Below are 18180 nucleotides of genomic sequence, written 5' to 3' on the forward strand. Positions count from 1 at the left end.
CCTCTCCTTGCCCTCTGCTGCGCTACAGCCCTCCGTGAACACACAGGCTAGTAAGCAGGGCCATCGATGCTTTCCACATCCTCACGGACAATACAGGGGATTTATTCTGAGGAGGGTATAGCTGTTGTGTGCTGTGCTTTTAAAACTTTGAATACGTTATGTAAAAAAAAAATTGCTTATTTCAAATATTTCTATTAAAAGTTTTGTAAGTATTTTTCAATAAAAGGGTTTAAAATTATTTTTTATGTAATCGCTCATTTGTGAGAACAAAAGCAGCACTTTACTACACAGTACATTACTGAATTACCTTTTGGATCAATTTAAAACAGTAAACTTTCAGTAGGAATGATGAATCACTGAGGAAGCTCACTAAGCCAAGGAACAACAACATCTTAGAAATATGTCTTAGGTTTTATTTTGCATATGGGTAAAATAAATCAGCCTTTTTTGCAAAGTACTCCTGCACAAGGAAATACTGAATATTTAGATTTGGACTGAAAGACGATTCCTTCACGTGCCTCTGTGTCTGGGCCATGTCTGACCTGTTGAAGGAGCATAAAGAATTTGTGTCAGACATTTGATTTACAAATTACATCCTGAGGGGGAAGAAAACGTGTTTAAAAATAATCAAAAGTAGAATTCTGCCTTGCCAAGCATTGACAGGGACAGCGCACAATTAAACTAGTTTCACCAGAGCTACATCTATTGTGATTGACAAAAACACATTTTGGCTTACTAAATGTAGGTATCAAAACAATATTACTTATACTGAGAGTGAAGTCGTTAGCAGGTAAAGTTAAACTTCACCTGCTACAACATTCCTGCTATGTTACAAGCTAACAAGCTAACTGTTAGACTTAGCAACAAGCTACAGAGTAAACTGAGATTTTTGCTATCACCAGTGTACTGAAAGTGTACTGTAACCATCGATATCTTAGTTGTGTAGTTCTTAAAAAATGAAACAAATCAAGCAGGGATACTTACATGTCAAGCAGAAATGTGGCTAACGCTAGCTCTGAATCCGTGTTGAATCCTTCCAGGAGGCGTAGCTCCCTCCACCTCTGAAAAGCCGCTCCGATGTTGACCCTCGTTTTATTTCGGGCTCGGTTTAATTATTTCTTTTTAGCTCGCTTTTGTCATTTCTGAGTAGGTGTCACTCGAGAAATTGGCAGTTTTCCTGAAAAGTTGTTTCTCCGCGATTAGCAGAGCTGCAGTACACTGGCAATCTTGAGCTTGAACCATAGACCGTTAAGTCTATGGCTTGAACACGGTACGCGTTGTGCGGGGGAGGGGTATGAACAGTGCGTACACAAGAGTAATCGACACTGCTAAGACACTCCTCCTGGCTCTGATTGGCTGTTTCTGACCGGGAGCGATGTATTTCTCCAAGTGGCAGTAGGAGCACAGGGAGGAGCCACAGGAGCTTGATTTTTTTCACATATTATCTGTCTCATATTCTACTGTCAGTGACAGTTTTAACAAATATGAAAAAAATACATTTTTACAAAAGTTACCTACTGAAGCTTAAACCAGGATGACATTATCAGAAGGTGTATTTGTCATGACAACTTGACATTAAATTTCCTTGCAGTGTCCTTATTAAGACAACTTGACAGAGGTTATGTGTCATGACAACTTGACATAAACAGAAAATCCACCTCTTTTTGTATTCATGAAATGTTGACATAATGATTATTAAAATTAGGTGTGCAAGGTTAGACTGATCTAATGTTTATTGTCATGACAAATACATCTTCTGATAATGTCATCCTGGTTAATGTTAAGCTGTCATAATCAAGACAACCCAAACAATGTTAACTTGTCATGACAAAAAACAATTGAAACTTCATGACAAGTCATAAACGTTTATGACTGGTTTCTAAGATTGTGTTTGAACATTTGTGTGTCCAGCTGTAAAAAGTCTGCAGCTCAAGGTGTCAGCAAACTGTGGTCCAGTTTCCCAGACAATGCTCATGGGAATATACCTACACAGATGTCCACGGAGAGAAGCATTCTAATCCAGCACAAGCCTTTTCACTGTCTGAACATATGCCTAGCAGGTGTCTGAGCATGTACATGAAGCTTATCAATAGCAGCTGTTCTCCCAGAGCCCTCGGGGTTAGACAGTGTACAGAGATATGTGAGGCCTTTAGCAAGGCCTGGGTATTGGTTCCTCCTTTTGCACACAGAGACCTGTGCTTACATATCTCCTGCTCCATCTGTGTAATGGCAGGAGGGACATTATCACTAGGGTGTATCAAATGACTTTTATGGATGGCCTTCAAATGAAAGAGGAGGGAGTGAAAGGTGTAATTAAAGGGAAAGTGAGGGAATGAAAATCCCCATCTCTCCCACAAAATATGACTACTTTCCACTGCTTGTCCACAGCGACAGCCGTGGCCAGAGGCATTATGTTTTCAGGCTGTCCCTCCCCCCCATTCTTGTGTTGGCAATATCTCAATATAACCTGACACGCCAGATGGTTTGGTACACAGAACCATCTGAGACGCCGTCATTGGAAACTGTTTGGAAAAGGGCAGGTATTTTCAAAAAATAACTTGGGATTGGATGAAACATCTGTCTTTCACGTTTGAAATTGTTGTTTTTAACGAACACGGCCGTCACAGACACCTCATCCACGCCCGTAGCTGCCAGTAGTAGGTTCAATCCACTGCTGTTCTGACACAAACACGTTACTTAGACTGACAAGGATTTCATGTGATATGAGATCCCACGGTTCTTACTTGGTCTTAAATCATATTGTGAGAATTCAGCTGGCATGCAAGGTAATCTCATGAATGCCTTGAGGGAATTCCTTCACATTTGGCACAAACATCCACTGGTTAATAGTCCAGGTCACCTCATGTCTGTCCATCCCAGTCTTTTGAACCCGATATCTCAAGAATGCTGGGGGAATTGTTTCAAATTTGGCATAAATGTCCACTCAAGTATAAACTCATTACCTGAGGATGAGTCCGCCTACAGGTGAGAGATTGACCACCTAATGACCCGGTGCAGTCAGAACAACTTGGAGCTAAACGCTCTAAAGTCAATGGAAACGAATGTGGATTTCCGGAAGAACGCAGCCCCTCCCACCCTAATCACCCGGGGTGACTCCACAGTCAACACTGTGTAGTCCTGTAGCTTCTGGGCTCCATCATGTCCCAAGACTGCTCATCAAAAAAAAAAAACAGCAGAGGATGTACTTTCTGTGGCAGCTGAAGAAATTCAACCTGTCAAAGACTATGATGGTGCACTTCTACTCTGCCATCATCGAGTCCATCCACACCTGCTTCATCGCCATCTGGTACGCTGCTGCCACTGCTAAGGACAAAGGCAGACTGCAGTGTATCATATACTTGAGAGTATTGCTGCAATCGCCGTGTCTCCAGGCCTGTTGCTCAGACCGAGCGGGCATAAGATATGCCATTCCTCTCCCTTCCCGGCAGGAGGCTGCAGTCAAATCAACCAAAACCTCCCCATAAACAGTTTCTGCCCCTTACAGTCAGCCTGCAGTCAAGCCACGACCCACTGAACAAACTTAGCTGGTGTTCTACACAATTTAAAAATGTGGTGTGGGTTGTAATATCTTCTGAGCTGCTGTGTTGAAGGTGTTTGTGAAGCATCCATTTTTTCCCAAAATATACACTGAATACTTTCACATATGTCTTTACTACATACACTCACCTATAGGATTATTTGGAACACCATACCAATACTGTGTTTGACCCCCTTTCGCCTTCAGAACTGCCTTAATTCTACGTGGCATTGATTCAACTTCTGAAAGGTTCTGAAAGCATTCTTTAGAAATGCTGGCCCACATTGATAGGATAGCATCTTGCCGTTGATGGAGATTTGTGGGATGCACATCCAGGGCACGAAGCTCCCGTTCCACCACATCCCAAAGATGCTCTATTGGGTTGAGATCTGGTGACTTTGGGGGGCATTTTAGTACAGTGAACTCATTGTCATGTTCAAGATACCAATTTGAAATGATTCAAGCTTTGTGACATGGTGCATTATCCTGCTGGAAGGAGTCATCAGAGGATGGGTACATGGTGGCCATAAAGGGATGGACATGGTCAGAAACAATGCTCAGGTAGGCTGTGGCATTTAAACGATGCCCAATTGGCACTAAGGGGCCTAAAGTGTGCCAAGAAAACATCCCCCACACCATTACACCACCACCACCAGCCTGCACAGTGGTAACAAGGCATGATGGATCCATTTTCTCATTCTGTTTACGCCAAATTCTGACTCTACATCTGAATGTCTCAACAGAAATTGAGACTCATCCGACCAGGCAACATTTTTCTAGTCTTCAACTGTCCAATTTTTGGGAGCTCTTGCACATTGTAACCTCTTTTTCCCATTTGTAGTGGAGATGAGTGGTACCCGGTGGGGTTTTCTGCTGTTGTAGCCCATCCGCCTCAAGGTTGTGCGTGTTGTGGCTTCACAAATGCTTTACTGCATACCTCAGTTGTAACGAGTGGTTATTTCAGTCAAAGTTGCTCTTCTATCAGCTTGAATCAGTCGGCCCATTCTCCTCTGACCTCCAGCATTAACAAGGCATTTTTGCCCACAGGACTGCCGCATACTGGATGTTTTTCCCTTTTCACACCATTCTTTGTAAACCCTAGAAATGGTTGTGCGTGAAAATCCCAGTAACTGAGCAGATTGTGAAATACTCCGACCGGACCTTCTGGCACCAACAACCATGCCACGCTCAAAATTGCTTAAATCACCTTTCTTTCCCATTGTGACATTCAGTTTGGAGTTCAGGAGATTGTCTTGACCAGGACCACACCCCTAAATGCATTGAAGCAACTGCCATGTGATTGCTTGATTAGTGAAATTGAACAGGTGTTCCCAATAAACCTTTAGGTGAGGGTATATCGTATAAATCTGAACAGATATGGATCTAAACTGAATCTTGACTGGTCAGTGGGGACATACAACCGCAAGTTGGTAATTCTTGTCCTACATTTTCCCGGATTCCAGTCCGTATTTGTAAATCGTCTAGAAACAGCAAAGCAAGTGTGATAGCAAGTGACTCCAAACGTGTGTAAGGCTATTTAACACAGTCATACATTTATCATGCAACAATAACACTGATAAAGGTGTAATTTGTCCTGACCTAGAAAGGCTACAAAGCTAACAGGGCGAAATGTCAATTCAACTAATTGACAATATTTTTCACAATGACAGTTCATTTAGTTTATTCTATTTCAGTAACTGATTGTCCCTATGTTTGAGAATATATTGTATTGTAAGAATGATCACATAACCCCAGGTCCCAGGGGTTTCTCAACCCTCTGAAGACGAACCAATGTTTGAAAACACTCTTATCTCAAAAGAGATTTGAGGAATTTCAAAAAGCAAACATCAACGTTTCAACTTTAGCGCCAAATTATCTCTTTACACATTGCTCTTGAAAAACTTTTGGCGTCACTAAATGGAAAGCTGAGTTTGTTCTGAACATTTTAATATGACACACATGGGGATCGTTTTAATGTAATTACCCTAAAAAAAATTAAGAATATATGTGAAAATACCCTTGGGCTCAGATAAAGATAATGTTCAGGACAGCAATAAATTACATTATTCCAATTTTGTACATTCTGTACAATTTAGGTGGTTGTGATTTGGTTTAAAACAGTTATTAGTTATTGTTAAGCAATTTCATTAAACACTTTAGAATATCAATATTAGATATCTGATAGATTTAAGCATTTTTCATCTAAACATCTTTTAAAAAAGTGAAATTGACATAATTTTACCACTGTGTCCTGTAAGACACTCAGATATTCAGAAAAGCTATGTAAAGCTGCCAAGAATAGTTCCAACAATTCTCTTCCGGCATTTCAGACTTTTGGAGATACCTAAATAGCCAATCATAAACTGAACAGTTGGGGTAAAATGTGTTGCCAGTTTTCTTTGGTACTAAATCAAATTAATGTCAGGGAATGGAGGCTGTGATTTATTTATGTTTTCGACAGATGCACTGCAGAGCAACACAAAGCCTTGTTTAGCTTAATCACAACAAATTTGATGCCAGCCAATAACAATATTTCTCCATTTGCCTTGCTCCTGGAGCAGGTAAGAAGCTTTATCCGTTAGCAATGAAAAAAATGAAAAAAAACATGGAACACAATAGCCCTCATTTATCAACCTAATGAAGAAATCAGCGCAGATATGAGCGCAGAAATACTTTTACGACAGGCTTCACGTAGGATTCATGAACCAATCAGAGCGTAAGAATGGTTGTACATTGATGAATGCAGCTGCTGGAAACAATTGTAATTTAAATATTACGCCCACATATATTCAAGGGTTAGAGGCCTCGCCCTTAGAATTTACAACATGGATAAGCGACATCCGGCAAAGAAAAGGAATTTCTCTGAGGCAGAACAAGAGAAATAGAGCAGAAATGCGGTGTGGACTGAGGTTACTGCTGCAGTCAACAGTGTTTCTGCAGTAGATCGGGCTCCTGCAGAGGTTTGAGTACTTAATTATCCAATAAGTAATAAATAATTAAATATAACTTGTTGTATTCTGATTTCCAATAAGGTCAAGAAAAAATGGTCCAACATGAAACTGGCCACAAAAAGACCTCTTGCTTCAATGAGGCACAGCCAAAATCAGATGGGAGGAGGCTAGTCAGACCTCGGAGTGATATTAACGCCAGCTGAGGAGCGAGTGGCCTCACTCATCGGGTCTCCCTCCGTTAGTGGCATTTGTGGTGGGGGAGACACTGATATACCTGAGTCCGACCAGGGAAATGGTGAGAAATAGCCACAGTACACTGATTTGTTGCTTGCCTAAAAAAATAACACAAATGAAGTACATTGAATCTTTTATTTTGTCTTTTCAAAAATCAGTCAGAACCAAGCACCAGTGCTCAGGGTTCCGCAGAGCAGTATCCACACAGCCCAATGGAAGAGGAGCGCTTGTCTTCGCCCCGTCCTGGTCCATCACCATGGGCCTCAGTAATAACTGCTGAAGTCCTGGAGAGACGGGCAGAAATTTGCAGATGGATGGGTGAAATAAATCGTTCAGTTCTGGCCATTAATGACACAAAGTGACAAATGAGAACCTGAAGTGCATTTCAAATAAATAAATGATTCCCACTAAACGTTCTATAAACGTATTTTTTGTAATAGTATTCTGCTTACTATATTAGATGCCAAGAATTAGATCCTGTCTCCTTTGTAGAGCCCCTAATCATCTGGCTGTAGTTCATTGAATGGCACCCCGTTTTCCAGCACAATATAATGAAGAACCCAGCATGCCATAATTATGTTTCAGGCAGGTGTTCTCTGGAGTGTATAGCAGAGTCCCCCCGCTAACCCAAGACAGAGCCACCTTCCCTTGAGTAAACCTATGCATCTCTCCACTGTAGTCTGTGCATGTGTGCGCACTGTTGAATCTGCTCGGTTTTGGGAGTTGCAAGTGGTGATAACCTTTGTCACCTAGAGGAATCACATCCAACCGTTTCACCAAAGAACTATGTACAGCTTTTATAGTAGTAATTGTACGCAGGCTTAACTCACAGAGGAGATGACTCCGGCCATGCAGTGCGCCCTCCTGTAGATTTGTTCCAAAGCTGTTCTGAAAAATAAAAGAGTTGTGCGTTCCCCCAGGCCACCGGGCTACCATAGTCAGAACAGACATCCTGGCATCACATATGATCTGAACGTTGATTGAAGGAACGTTCTTACGATTGATAAATGCGTAATCATTCATGGATGATGGCTTCAGACGCACATGAGTACAGTCAATCGCCCCAATCACATTTGGAAACCATGGGGGTGTTATACCAGACCTGTCTCCGATCTCCCGCTGAAAGCTCCCGGTAACCAAAAACCCCAACGTAGAGAGCAACTGCATTGGCACAGGGATGTCACTGGACCGTGCCGTCTCTCTTTTAACCAAGGTTCTAAATTGTGGCAAAGCTGCAGAAGGACATGCCTCGGAAGACAAAAACCACTCATTAGCCATTGGTCACTCTCCATAAAAAAAATCAGCGCGGTCCCAAAAAACCCTCTCGCGTTTTTAGCCCGTATAGAGGTTCTCTAACAGAACCAGATCGGCCATCACTTCGGCTTCAGGACTGCAAATGCACTCGATTAAACAGGCAACTGAATAAACATGTCACCAATAACAATTCACTTAACCGGGTGGTTACACCATGAACCATTGCTAGTCACACTGGAAAACTTGCGTACACGAGGTCAGACCAGACGTGAGATTTTTTTAGCAGCCTACGCTTACATTCAGATTGATAAATGCCGAGCTTTGCGTAGGTATCGGCTTACGCCCATTGTAGGCCACGCCTGTTTTAGGTCGTACGCATGTTTCATTAATGAGGGCCAATGACTTTAGAAGACGGCACACTTCTTTTACTATGCTTGGGAGGACCAGCTATAGACCTACAGAACAATAAAATCTTTATCAAGGCAATGCCACTTTTCCAGGTCTCAACTCTCATGATGTGAGTTTGAGAGTAGGAAAGAAAGTTAACATTATGTTCATGCAGTTAAGGTTTAGGTTAAATCTGTTTTAGGATTATAGTGTTTATGGAGTTATGATTTTCGGAGACTGCATTAACCAAGCATTAACACTGTGCTGAAATACAAGCTGACAATTGCCCCATTAACTTTCATTGTAGCCCGCTTCCTTAATATTGGACCATTGTCAAAGATTGTTGTTCTCATCAGTCACTTAGACACAAAAACATAGAAAAATAGGGTCCAGGTTGGAAAAAAACAATATTTACCCTTTAATACGCCGTTTAACAAAATAATTAACAAAATAAATATATATAATATATATATATATATATATATATATATATATATATATATATATATATATATATATATAAAATATATGTGACACATTTTTAATTTAAGATTTACATCTTAAGTTGTAGGAACCAGTGTGCGTGGAGCTGAGTGCTACAGAGTATGGATGTCATAAAATATTGAGAAACAGACATTACACATGGGATTTTATGTTTAATTTTTAATGTTTAATTTTTGTGTCATTTTCACACCTGCTGAGAGTCCCTGAGCCCCCCCCCAAATTAAAATAAATTCCCTTTTTGGAGAGACATAGTAAATACTGGCCCTTGTTTATATTTGCGTCAGGTAATGTTCAGATTAGAGGCTTACAGTTCAGAGTCAATTTATTTAGTGGAAGATTCTTTCTTACAAGGGTAGGAATACAAGTGTGAGAGAGCGTGAGCGTGCGGCTATATGTGCGTCTAGCTGACAGAAGATTTTGCCTGTGGAAAGACAATCACTCCAAACTCCAGTTCTCATCTGTTAACAAACTCACTCATATTACCTTCCAGATTTTGAAATAAATAAATAAAAAGAAGTCAAAAATAAACATTTCATGCTCTGTCAGGCTTTGCAATGTGTCGATTCAATACACGCCTCTTGAACCTTTGATTTTACAGCATTCCCATAGTGATTAATAGCTCAATCTCAGGCTGGCTAATGAGTTTTATCAGAAGCCGCTGGTGATTAATTAGCGACAGCAAAGAGCATGTCACTGCTTTATTCTTCTGAGCTTTCTGCTTTATAGCTTCTATAGATAGCTTAGCCCCAGGTGACATTTTTAAACAGCTTTGAGCTTTGTAAGAGTTCCAGCTTTACAGTCTGTGGTCAAAACAGCACAAATACATGGCACTTTGACAGTTGAATTGTGACAGTAAATGTGGTTATTCAGTATGATGGTGATTCATCCATCTCATAGACAGGGATGTCTATGCTAATCACTGTCAACATCATGATTATTGTTCTCCTCGTCAGTTTGAGTCAGCCAGGATATAGCATCTCAGATGATTTAGAATATTGAGTAAATATTAGTGATGGCCAAATGAAGCCTTTTTTAGGCTTCATTTATTTTCTGAGGGCACTCAATGGCGCTCTTGCTTTAAAGAAAAAGGCCCAAAGAATGGCAATTCATGTGATTTCAAGAGGGTCAGAAAATGAAGAAAATGCTTCATAATTTTTTTATCATTTTGCCATCACTAGGAAATATTAAAGAGAAATTCTGTTTTTTGTCAAGATTATTCTGATATTTTGGCCATTAGAGGGGGCTATGATCAACGTTTCTTTGTTTTGGCCAATAACTCAATGCATTTAAATGGGAAATTTGCAATTGAAATATCTGTGCCACAGTAAGTGCTATCAACACAAAACTTGTGATGCTTGTTTGGCATGCTGCTCTGAGGCTGTGTACCAAATTTGGTAAATATATACATATAGGGCGCTATAGTCAACATAGACCAGTTTGGGCCCTTTTACCCCTTTTGTGTTAATAACTTTATAATTATAACTAGTAGAAACATACAGTCTTTTGGAGCTAAAACCTAACAGTCCAGGTTTTGTAAGAAGTCCAGAGTTTTTTGGGGTCTTTTTGCCATACTGCTACATCCAAGATTGATACACTGTGTGTAAGAAATGTAAATAGTAAATACGAGTTATAATGTTCAATATGTTTATTTTTGCACTGGATGTCTCCAAATATATATAACTGTAGATGATGTGGTGCTTGTTCGGCATGCCACTCTGAGGCTCTGTACCAAATTTGGCAAAGATTGGCCAGGGGGCACTGTAGCTAACATAGACCAGTTTCTTCTTTGGGTCCCACATTCGCGCGCTCCCCGGGTCATCGGGGGCGACTTGCTCGAGGCTCGGACCCCGTGATAACTGCTTGCAGTTCTAGTATAAACATTGCTGTCACCCTGAACATCCCAACAAACGCCCCGCCCAGGCTTTATGATTGAATTACCAATAAGTATAAGGTGATATGAACCACAAGATGTCCCCTTGTCGATAATCACATTATTATCCTGGGAATTGTTTTCTTGGTTTCCTCAGGAACAAGAAAACATGCTTCTCCTCATGAATTATGTATCAGTCTTTCTCAGTAATAAGAAACTTGGTTGAACCATGAGATATCATGGCCTTTTTGTAATTACTGATTGTGAGGTATATTATGCCTTCTTGCGTTCTGATGGGCAAAAGAGGTATGTTTATATGTAGTGTGTGTACAAAAGTGGTGTTGGCATACGTAGGTGTTACCACGTCACCTAACAGTAAAACCATAAAAGTCACTGAAATGGTTCTAATTTTTGATAAGATTTGATTCTTTGTGTCTCCTGTTACAGGTTGAACATTGGGAAGAATGACATGTTGACCTTTTATGATGGAGATGACCTCACAGCTAAAGTACTGGGTCAGTATGGAGGATCAAAGTCACGATTTAAGCTCTACACCTCCACCGCAGACGTCACCATCCAGTTCCAGTCAGACCCTGCCACTAACGTCTACGGCTACGGCAATGGCTTCATAATCCACTTCTTTGGTAAGCCATAGAACCAGTGCTCAGAGATAACTCAGCCACATAGAAATTAAAACCTCATTAGACTTTATCAGAAATCTACTGTTTTGGCAGTATGAACAGTTTGGCTTATATTCAGAAACTTTAAAATTGACAATTCCAAAGCCAAGTATTCAGTAGCCCTAGGAGTTTAATCACTGACTGTATAAGGCCCCATTGAAATAAGAATTGGCTAAGTTACTTTCAAAATGTAACATATTCAATATTACTAGTTACTTTCAGTTGAAAGTAGCCCAATAGTAGTGAAGGCAAAATTAAGCCTCATGAAGCTTTAAGAAGCATTTTCTGAGCCCTCTAGATGGCACTCTCTGTTCAACAAAGGGTTGAAAACACACTAAATTGGCTTTTTTTTTAAACCAAGAGCGTCATCTAGTGGTGTCAACAAATATTACTAATGGTTCATGAAGCTTCATTTAGGACATCACTACACAGAAGTAGTTCTGGTAAAGCACACTGGCTGCTTTACTGCACCCTTTCGTTTGCCAATAATTTCTTCCAGCACATAATTGACACAGACAAATGAGAAACAAGATGTTAATGAGCTTTAAAAGGTGTTGGAAGGAATTTCAGTTTTTTGTTTGTTTTTCTTCAAAATGCAGGGCAAGGCTAGCTGTTTCACCCGGCTTCCAGACCTTACATTAAGCTAGGCTAACCAAATCCTGACTTGTCTTTGCATCTCGATGACGTATATTTTCCAGAATGCTGAACAATTCGAAAATTTCTTATAAGTAAAGTCTAACACTTTTCTGATGTACCAGCAATGTATCATTGAATTCTACATTGGAACCCAGCTACAGAGAAGTTAGATAGATGGAGTAAGAGTTAGCAAAGCTGTAATTTGGAGAGTATGAATAAAAAAGTAAGTTAGGCAAGAGAGGGGGAGGGAATTTGGTTTTTGCAGGTATGGGACCTAAAAATGGAAGCAATATGAGGCTGACCCTTGTGTTGGCAGGGCTTTCCATCAGCACCATGATGTAGCCGGCACACTATATCTGATAGGAGTTAATGAATTCAGAGGGAAGGAAAGGCTACAGAATACAGATGATCGACAAAGAGGAATAAAGGAAGGGAATTCTTTTATTATAGTTTCTTCATGGCATTGGCAATGACAGAGATTGTTCCTTTTTTTATTGCCCAAGTGAAATTACTTTGGTGTGTTTCTCCAAATAAACTCTTAATCAGAGGGTCTGAACATGCTGCTGTGTGCCAGGGAATGAGCAGAGCAAAGCCAACAAGCCTGGCAAGTTACAGTTACCCCACAGGAGAGCTTATTTTGCTGGACAAATAATGTCCCATGAAGGTATTCCATGGTTTCAAGCTCTAATTAAAAATGTATCTTTATGGAACATTTACGCTGTATCTAGGCAGATGCCAATTATAAAAAGGTAACAAAAGAACATTAAGTCTAATTATTAGGACCCAAGCACCAGTGGCCGGCGGTCAACAAAGACCTTATTGAAACTCAAGGAATTGGTATTACTCTTAACAAATCAAATCTTTGAGGGGCTTATGGTGCTCGAAAAGTCACCAAAATTTCCACACATCATGACCGGTGAACAATTTGATATTGTATAGCTTTCATGCTTTCACAGCTTTCACAAAATGGATCAATAGAAGCTTTCAAAGTAAAAGCAGCCTACTTTAATTTTCACGTAGACTAACAAAAATTGGTACACACATCATGTAACATATTAAGACGTACAAAAAGGGTGTGTACCCTAAACTCGACAACTAACTTTTACTACAGATGTAACCCGATCAACCTCAAAAATGAAATGCTATTAACAGCGTGAGTTTTTGTCAAATATTGCAACCATGGTGTGGTGGCCATTTCAAGCATTTCACCTTGAAACAGGAAGTCTAATACTTGATAAGAATCCATGCCTGAGGACAACAGCATGCCAATATTGATTCATGGTCAAAGCGCCACCTGCTGACAACAGGAAGTCAGCATTATATGACAACGATCCTCCGATTTACATGAAATTTACAATGTGTAATATATATATATACTTGATATTAAGCAACAAAATGCATGTCTTATGCTGCCCCCATACTTTAGTTAAGGTCTTGTTCTTTACCCACATCTCCTTCCATAACTAATGATCCATTTGACATAGACTCTTGTGTAAGGCACCATTGCAATATGCAGTTCTTTTTCATTGGTGACAGTTTGCCACGCCCCTTTTATAACTCATGACAGAAGAAGTGGGACAACATTTACAAAGCCACAGAGTCCACGACGAAAATTAAGTCTAACTCTTGTGCACCGGGTCTGACGGTCGTGCAAATTTAAGGCAGCATCAACTGGCATATTGCAGTACCCGGATCCACAGGAAGGTGTGTGGGGCCGTCCATTGCTGCTTGTAGCTTTAATTATTAGACATATAGACAAATATAGAGTAGAGCAAGAGAAACGAGAGACATCTTTGGTCGTTAATCAGTAACTATGATCTTGAGAGACATCAAGTGACAGCTGAGCTTTGCAGACATTGTCCAAATGTAAGTACAAATTCTCCTAGGAAAGTCCCATTTTAAATACATTTTAAAGAAACAGTGCAAACAACTATGTTCACATTTTTTCATTTTTTAAACGCAAAAAATCTGTGATATCACTTTTAGTGCACTGTATGTAAGACCCTTTAAGACAGGCAGGGTGTGCTTGAAACAAAGTAATTTTAAGTACAATGCGGAGATGATATTGGTTACATTAGCGACTATGTGTTTTAACTCAGGGCATCTACAAATAAGTTACAGCTCACAGATATAGTGTTTCAAGGCTGCCAGGCAATCAGGGTAGCACTTGATAATTAACTGTGTAAATCAGTAGGTCAGTTCTAAAAAAAATTATGGAAAAAAAGTCAATTCGAGAGAGAAGCCACAGTCCCCCGATTCTGTTGTCAGTAAAATATTGTTGGAAAATCTGACAAGCACATCATTTTAAGCGGATGTTGGCCATTTTAGACTAGTGTGTTTGTTTGCTGAGGTGTGAGGTCAAATGATCTATCACTGTCATAACCAGTCCTTCAGTCTTTCATAACATTGTAATTGCTATTTCAGAAACCTCTACAACATTTTTCCAACGTAAAAACAGATATAAATGAAAATTAAACAGATTTTGTTTATATTTGAAGAATGAATGACAGCCCGAACTACCATCTTTAGGCTGCATCAGTGTAACACAATTGAATATCTAAAAACAGATTATTAAAACAGAAGATTTTAGGATAATCAAGATCACAAAGCTTCATCCTCTAAAGAACATTAGTCAGCTGAATTGCATGGCAATCTGAAAATGACACAAGAGATACTTTCTTAGAAAAGCTGATACTTTGGCATGAGAGTGGCTCTGAAGGAAAACATTCACAGAGGGGTTGATCCTTTGAGGAGCATGAATAATAACATCATGTAATGCATAAAATGCCAAATAACTTTCATATTAATGTGACACTTAAATGTAGATGTTCCTTGTTCACAAATAGTAAAGGAAATGACAGAGAGTAATGATCAAGGGGACCCTGAATACACAGAAATGTCCTCACAAATTAGCCAGCGATCAAGATTGCTTGCTATGAATCACAGTGTTAGGTAGATATTATTATTATTAGTAGTAGTAGTAGTAGTAGTATCTTGATCCACTCAAGCCTTACATTAATTTCCTGTCTTCCTTGCTTTCTCTCTCCCACCCCCCCTCCCCACAAACCTGCAGAAGTAGCTCGTAATGACACCTGCCCTGAACTTCCAGAGATCTCTAATGGCTGGAAGAGTACATCTCACCCTGAGCTGGTTCAAGGCACTGTGGTGACCTACCAGTGTTACCCTGGTTATCAGGTGGTGGGCGCCGAGCTGCTCATGTGCCAATGGGACCTGACTTGGAGCGGCGACCTTCCAAGCTGTGAGAGGGGTCAGTATACAAAAACACTGCCACCACAACTGAATCATGCACCTAAGATGGGAAAGATGGTAGATACTAGATCAGAGAGTGTCCATCTTGCTTTAAGCACCAAAAAGAAATCTTAACCTAAGCTAATAATTCTAAGCTAAAGAATCTTATTCTTGAGACTTCTGAGACACGTCAGGTAGCACTGACATTAACACTCATAGTGAGAGACAATGCCATTGGGCATTCAGAAATGTAATTTACTCCATTGTTATTGCTATGTTTCCCTCCTGCCCTGATTTTTACTAAATATCAATTCAGTTCAGAAGACGAGCACTGAAGCACTAGACAGTGTTAGAAATAACAGATTTTCTTTTAATTTAGCACATTAATTCAGAAAGGTTAGATAGATAGATATTTATTGATCCCAAAAAAGTGTTACAGCAACACACGTACATTAGTCACACAACACAGAATGTAAATATAAATGAGATACTAGGAAAAAATATACATACAGTATGCATGAAATAATAGGAATAAAATTTAAGAACAAATATTTAAATATATACAGGATGGGAAAACACAATGTGCAACTGCTTAAATAATATGCTAAATGTATGCTAAAATGTAAATGAACCAACTGTGCAGGTCGCACTTAGTGCAGTATTGTGGTGTCTAAAAGTCTTGTCTATCACCCAGTGATGACATGTTAAGAGTTTTATTGCCTGTGGTAGGAAGGATTTCCTGTAGCGGTCCGTGCGGCATCAAAGCTGTCGGAGCCTCTTAGAGAAGCTTCTCCTCTGTTGGACCAATGTGGGGTGGAGAGGGTGGTCAGGGTTATCCATGATAGATAACAGTTTGTTCAGTGACCTCCTCTCCACCATAGCTTCAAACGTGTCCAGTTTGCAGCCGATCACGGAGCCAGCCTTCCTGATCAGTTTATTCAGTCAGTTTGTGTCGCTGGCTCTGATGCTGCTGCCCCAGCAGATGGCGGAGGAGAACAGAGCGCTGGCCCCAACAGACTGGTAGAAGATCTCCAACATTCTGCTGCACACATTGAAGGATCTCAGCTTCCTCAGAAAATAGAGTCTGCTCATTAGGCAGGACGTCTTCCACAGCAGCGGCACCCTCTGCAGGCTCAGGTTAAAGAGGTACTGGAGAACACCAGACAGCTGACTGCTAGCAACAGACGGGGTTGTTCTGAACAAACCTCCCATGTTTATGTAGTTTAGCCAGCATTTTTTTTGCTGCTTCCAGCTCCTTTTTGAAACTGTCTTTTGGCTGTGACAAAGCAGCACACCTTTGCTAACACACACACACACACACACACAAACACACACACACACACACACACCGCAAAGAAGGCCTACAATCACTCTTACTACCTGAATAGATTACCCAAAGGAAATACACCACATAACTTCTTATTAAGACTCATTGAATAGACCTTTAATGTTTTCTTTCTCTAAAAGATAATTATTAACTGACAGGCAATGTAAGCTTGTTATGCTCCGAGCCTTGGCCTATGGGAGTAGTAGTACAGTATATTCTCCCCACAACCAGTTTTTAGGCCAATATTCCTTTTCTCAGGTACTGTTAAGAATGTTATTTGATTTTGACAACCAGAAACTGAGTTTACAGTACAACTTGAGCTGGTTACTTTTTTTAACCCAATCATATTGAAGCACAATGGAAACCTCCATACTGTCATGATTCCAGACCAGGCAGCAGGATAATAACCCAGATGCAGACAAAAGGACTGATGCATTGAAATTTAATAACCCAAAGAAACAAATCATAATGTCTTTATGATTGAGGTCGATCAAACCTATCACGGAAACACTCCTCATGCACTGGACCCTCTAAGTCCCGTACAATGGCATACACTCACCTAAAGGATTATTAGGAACACCTGTTCAATTTCTCATTAATGCAATTATCTAACCAACCAATCACATGGCAGTTGCTTCAATGCATTTAGGGGTGTGGTCCTGGTCAAGACAATCTCCTGAACTCCAAACTGAATGTCAGAATGGGAAAGAAAGGTGATATAAGCAATTTAGAGCGTGGCATGGTTTTTGGTGCCAGACGGGCCGGTCTGAGTATTTCACAATCTGCTCAGTTACTGGGATTTTCACGCACAACCATTTCTAGGGTTTACAAAGAATTGTGTGAAAAGGGAAAAACTTCCAGTATGCGGCAGTCCTGTGGGCGAAAATGCCTTGTTGATGCTAGAGGTCAGAGGAGAATGGGCCGACTGATTCAAGCTGATAGAAGAGCAACTTTGACTGAAATAACCACTCGTTACAACTGAGGTATGCAGTAAAGCCTTTGTGAAGCCACAACACACACAACCTTGAGGCGGATGGGCCACAACAGCAGAAGACCCCACCGGGTACCACTCATCTCCACTACAAATAGGAAAAAGAGGCTACAATTTGCGAGCGCTCCCCAAAATTGGACAGTTGAAGACTGGAAAAACGTTGCCTGGTCTGAGTCTCGATTTCTGTTGAGACATTCAGATGGTAGAGTCAGAATTTGGTGTAAACAGAATGAGAACCATAATGAGATCCATCGTGCCTTGTTACCACTGTGCAGGCTGGTGGTGGTGGTGGTGTAACGGTGTGGGGATGTTTTCTCGGCACACTTTAGGCCCCTTAGTGCCAGCTGGGCATCGTTTAAATGCCACAGCCTACCTGAGCATTGTTTCTGACCATGTCCATCCCTTTATGGCCACCATGTACCCATCCTCTGATGGCTCCTTCCAGCAGGATAATACACCATGGCACAAAGCTCGAATCATTTCAAATTGGTTTCTTGAACATGACAATGAGTTCACTGTACTAAAATGGCCCCCAAAGTCACCAGATCTCAACCCAATA

At 40.5% G+C, this 18180-nt stretch overlaps 1 protein-coding gene and 1 long non-coding RNA gene across 2 annotated transcripts in view; one reads left to right on the plus strand and one right to left on the minus strand.

Moving 5' to 3' along the window:
* Positions 1 to 18180, minus strand: part of LOC116676769 (uncharacterized) — a 614404-nt gene that overhangs the window by 527850 nt on the left and 68374 nt on the right. The window contains exon 2 of the long non-coding RNA XR_004328828.1: positions 2736 to 2739. This is a non-coding gene — a long non-coding RNA (uncharacterized LOC116676769). The remainder of the gene's footprint in view (positions 1 to 2735; positions 2740 to 18180) is intronic.
* Positions 1 to 18180, plus strand: part of LOC116676607 (seizure protein 6-like) — a 317474-nt gene that overhangs the window by 269874 nt on the left and 29420 nt on the right. The window contains 2 exon segments of the mRNA XM_032507601.1: positions 11186 to 11382; positions 15128 to 15322. Of these exon segments, the coding sequence (XP_032363492.1) occupies positions 11186 to 11382; positions 15128 to 15322 (392 nt within the window).

This window comes from Etheostoma spectabile, chromosome 3, assembly GCF_008692095.1.
Source record: "Etheostoma spectabile isolate EspeVRDwgs_2016 chromosome 3, UIUC_Espe_1.0, whole genome shotgun sequence".
Classification (NCBI taxonomy): domain Eukaryota; kingdom Metazoa; phylum Chordata; class Actinopteri; order Perciformes; family Percidae; genus Etheostoma; species Etheostoma spectabile.